Here is a 3,829-nt window from a genome sequence, read left to right on the forward strand (position 1 = left end):
TATCAGAAGAAACCACTCACACTGCGCAAACTGATAGATCTTAATACATTCGGCGACCAAGTCCCAAGCACTCGATTTGAACTAGGCCAAACTTTTATTTTGTCTGTGGAGCGGAAGGGACCGCTGTTTTATTACATCACAGGCCTGCTTTGCTACATGAGGATCGGCTCCTCACGACATTCTGTCCTGGTCTTTAGTGGAGTTCCTTGAGGAAGTCCGCGTGATCCACCAGAACCTACAGCACCAAGAATAAGCAACAATCACATGCTGATACTGTGTTTAGCTAATTGCCAGAACATGCTCACTATGACACCAATACTGCACACGAAATCTGAGGTAAAGTTCCATCTCGTTCATTGCTTTGTTAACCTAGGATGCAAACTTTCTTCCATTGTGTTATGCCAATTCAGTATGTCATGCATAAAAACTACTACAAGTTTATGTAAATGGAGGAAGTAATAGTTTATGGCCTATTTGGCAACACAGTTTAGTTTCTGCTTTTGCAAGATACCACAGTTTCTTAACATACCATAGTTTGAAATACTTTTGAGTTGTTTGGCTACAATAAAATACCACAGTTTTGAAACCGCGGCATTCCCAAAACTGAGTTATTTTTAGGCTATAAAAGAAAGAGGTCTAGCTCCCTTGCCGGGAGCTGAAATACCATGGTTTTGGATACTTTGATTTTACAAAAAATCAAGCTGCCAAACAGAGCCTTAAGACTACCAATATAAACCTCCTTGAGACGATCCTGCTTTATAATATTCTATTTTACAACATATTGAATCTGTAGGTACCAATCAAAGAGTTGACTTTGAATACATGTACTAACCGGCAATAATTGGTCGCTACAAATGAGCAGGGAATACTCTTAACTTTGTGAAGCTAACTGGTTTGTTTTGTACTGTTTGGAATTAATTCATTTAACTACCAATAGCTCTTCAGATTTAAACAAATAATTGTTTACAGTAAACCCATTTCTTTTGTTGTTCATCATTAATTAATAGTCCCCTAGATTGAAATAAAGCAGTGTTTTGCGCAAGATAGTCAGAAGACATACCACTTTCCAGCCATCTGGGTCAAGGAAAGAGGTGATTTTCGTGTTCAGCCCCGGTAGTGGCCCTGGCTGCCTTAGAATCTTCCCCCCTAGTTCTTTGGTAACCAGCTCGACAGCCTCAGCACTCTTGTACACATCATCGGTGCCAATAGCAACCTGCGCTTAGGTAACACAATCATCAGGAAATGCCATAACTTCACAAGGACATAGGTGCAGAAATCAACTTGTCAAAACCTGAGCGTATGCACTGCCCGTGCTATATTGTGTGACACCATAGTTGTATGTCAACTCCAGAACAGTGGTCTTATCCTCATCGGCATAGCCCAACATGGCGATAGTGTACTGCACAAATCATAAACATGCTCGGTCTATCAAAATTCAAAGGACAGAAAGCATCGAAACAATAATGGCCATGTCTCTCAGTAGTTCTGATCTAGGAAAATGTGCCTAGTTCCAATTAGGTCCATGTTACCTTATACTGAGGCACATCCTTCTTCCTTAGAACCTTCATCCCGAGGGCCTGCATAACATACGAAACATCAGAATATCACACATATGAACTGCGGAATATGCAGAGAAGGTACTTTAGTGTTTCTAAAATTTCAAACAATCTTCCATTTTACAAGGAAATACCTTCTCATAGAACGAGATAGAACGATCAAGATCACCAACACGAAGCATAACTTGACAGAGAGGCTCAGGTGTTGGACCTCTCTGGATAAGCTCGAACATGTAACCATCTGGGTCTTGTGCAAAGGCAATCACAGTGGATCCTCCCTTTACAGGACCAGGTTCACGAGTGATCTTACAATCAGAAGATGATTTAATTTTCTCAGCCAGCTTGTACACCTGCATTGCATCCATGACATCATATAAGCACGAGTCTACAAAATGAACGGTGAGAAGTTGCACACAAACAACACATACATCCTCAGTTGCGATGGCAAAATGTCCAAAGCCCTCTCCAATGTCATACTTGTCAACACCATAATCTATTAAACAAGCAAAAACATATTAGGACTGTAGGAAGCATAAAGAATGGCACTATTATAGTTCAACAAAAGAAATTGCCAGTTCAGATGCAGGGAGAAGAATAATGCCCCGTCAGTTTTCTTACTGAGGCTGACAGACATGTTATGTCACCAAAACATTAATTAGAATATCAAATATGCTGCACAAGAAAAAAAAAAGCGAGTGGGCCAGTGAACGTACTGTAAGTAAGCTCAAGTGCAAAATTAGTGTCCTCAGGTCCAAACCCAAGGAACGCATTGGTGTACTTCTCTTCAGGAACATCTCTCTTCCTCAACAGCTTCATGCCAAAGCATTCTGTGTAACACCTACGATAATTAAATCAATCACATCAGCACAAACATACTAGCAACGATATTGTCAATATCACCATTTAACAGAAGTATAGCTAGGCACATACTTAATGGTCTTGTCCAGATCTCCCACACGGTAAACAGCATGCAGCATCCTCTTCTTGTCCTGCTTAGGCCACTCCAGCACGGCCTCGGCGGACTTCCCAGCTTCGCTACCGGTCGCCATCCCTGTTAACAGAGTTATACATTTTGATGGTTAGAAGAAAGAGGTAAACATACTGCTAATCATGAGAAAAAAAACAATGAACAAACAAAGCATGAAAACCTGGAGCCCCCAACACGAAAGTAAGGCATTCACGCCGTCAGAATTATGGTAAAATATCAGAATGCTTCCAAAGCATAACAGAGCATGTCTCTATCGACGACCTACCATACAAATTACAATCGTTTCGAGAACAAAATAATGTCAAAACAGTCACTCATCGGAAACATTACTTCGCAGCTACAAAATAAATCAGCGCTTTCCCAACGGAGTTCAAGATCTGAAAGCATCACATCTTCTTGCCCCCTGATATAGATTCCTACAAAGTGTACGGAATCTTTCTCTCTACGTACGCAGCAAGGGTCTCTGCTAAATCAAACTAAAAGAAAAATACCTCCAGCAAACTACATACACATAGTTGGACTTGGGGTTGGCTCCCGAAAGGCTGTACTGGGGAGTTCTGCATGATTTCTACCGTATTTGCCAAAATCCTGCCCAGCCGCAGTGCTTGAAACAGATCAAATTACACAGATCTGGTCTAGACCGGCGCGTAATCGGAAGCAAGCGGAGGTGTTAAAGAAGGGGATTAGGTTTGAAGATGCTAACCTTGGAGATTCGATCGGGCCGAGTCGAGTCGATTAGGTTTGGTTCTGATTCCGCGCTGAGGGGAGCTCACACTCTCGAGGCTTCTTTGTTCCACTTCAATTTTCCAAGGGGACGCGACGACGGGGACCTATCTATATACTCCCTCCGTTCCTTTTTAATTGACTCGGATTTAGTACAAACTTGTACTAAATTCGAGTCAATTAAAAAAGAACGGAGGGAGTAGTACAAATACTCACATCACGTGTCACGTTGTGTAGCGGTGCCAGGTAGTGGAGTGGATTTCGTGCACGTACATGTTCTCTGGAAAAATGCCGAAGAAGAGTTAGCTGTTGTGCACCTAGTTCTTTTTAAGAAGAGTAAATTTCACTTTTCATTCCAACAGGAAGAATATATTTCACTTTGTACATCTAAAGATGACTCAAATGATAATGAATACCCAACTATAAACTCGGTCACCAACCCATACGTTTAAAGAAAATAGCGACAAAACACATCTGGTGCCGCAAGAGCTACAAAAAAAACGTACTTGTCATATTCTAGATCGACTTCTCTTATGCTTAATTAATCGATGAGACAAATCGG

The 3,829-nt window shown here is 41.3% G+C and overlaps 1 protein-coding gene across 1 annotated transcript; it reads right to left on the reverse strand.

Annotated features, from left to right (window-relative positions):
- Positions 1-3,377, reverse strand: LOC124688940 (lactoylglutathione lyase). The gene is made up of 9 exons (XM_047222560.1): positions 3,248-3,377; positions 2,487-2,607; positions 2,270-2,394; positions 1,985-2,049; positions 1,691-1,906; positions 1,530-1,577; positions 1,292-1,399; positions 1,061-1,213; positions 1-235 (listed from the first exon to the last, which is right to left on the reverse strand). Exons 2-9 carry the CDS (start codon positions 2,603-2,605, stop codon positions 194-196), a joined length of 876 nt encoding a protein of 291 aa, XP_047078516.1. The 5' UTR covers positions 2,606-2,607; positions 3,248-3,377; the 3' UTR covers positions 1-193.
- Between the last annotated feature and the right edge of the window lie 452 nt (positions 3,378-3,829).

Source organism: Lolium rigidum, chromosome 1 (assembly GCF_022539505.1).
Source record: "Lolium rigidum isolate FL_2022 chromosome 1, APGP_CSIRO_Lrig_0.1, whole genome shotgun sequence".
Taxonomy (NCBI): Eukaryota; Viridiplantae; Streptophyta; class Magnoliopsida; order Poales; family Poaceae; genus Lolium; species Lolium rigidum.

Excerpts from the sequence above, each read along its gene's own strand:
- LOC124688940 (XM_047222560.1), bottom strand. The coding sequence starts at position 2,605 with ATGGCGACCGGTAGCGAAGCTGGGAAGTCCGCCGAGGCCGTGCTGGAG. Across the intron at positions 1,400-1,529 it reads AGGATGTGCCTCAGTATAAG|TACACTATCGCCATGTTGGG; the intron begins GTAACATGGACC and ends TGATTTGTGCAG. Across the intron at positions 1,214-1,291 it reads CGGGCAGTGCATACGCTCAG|GTTGCTATTGGCACCGATGA; the intron begins GTTTTGACAAGT and ends ACCTAAGCGCAG.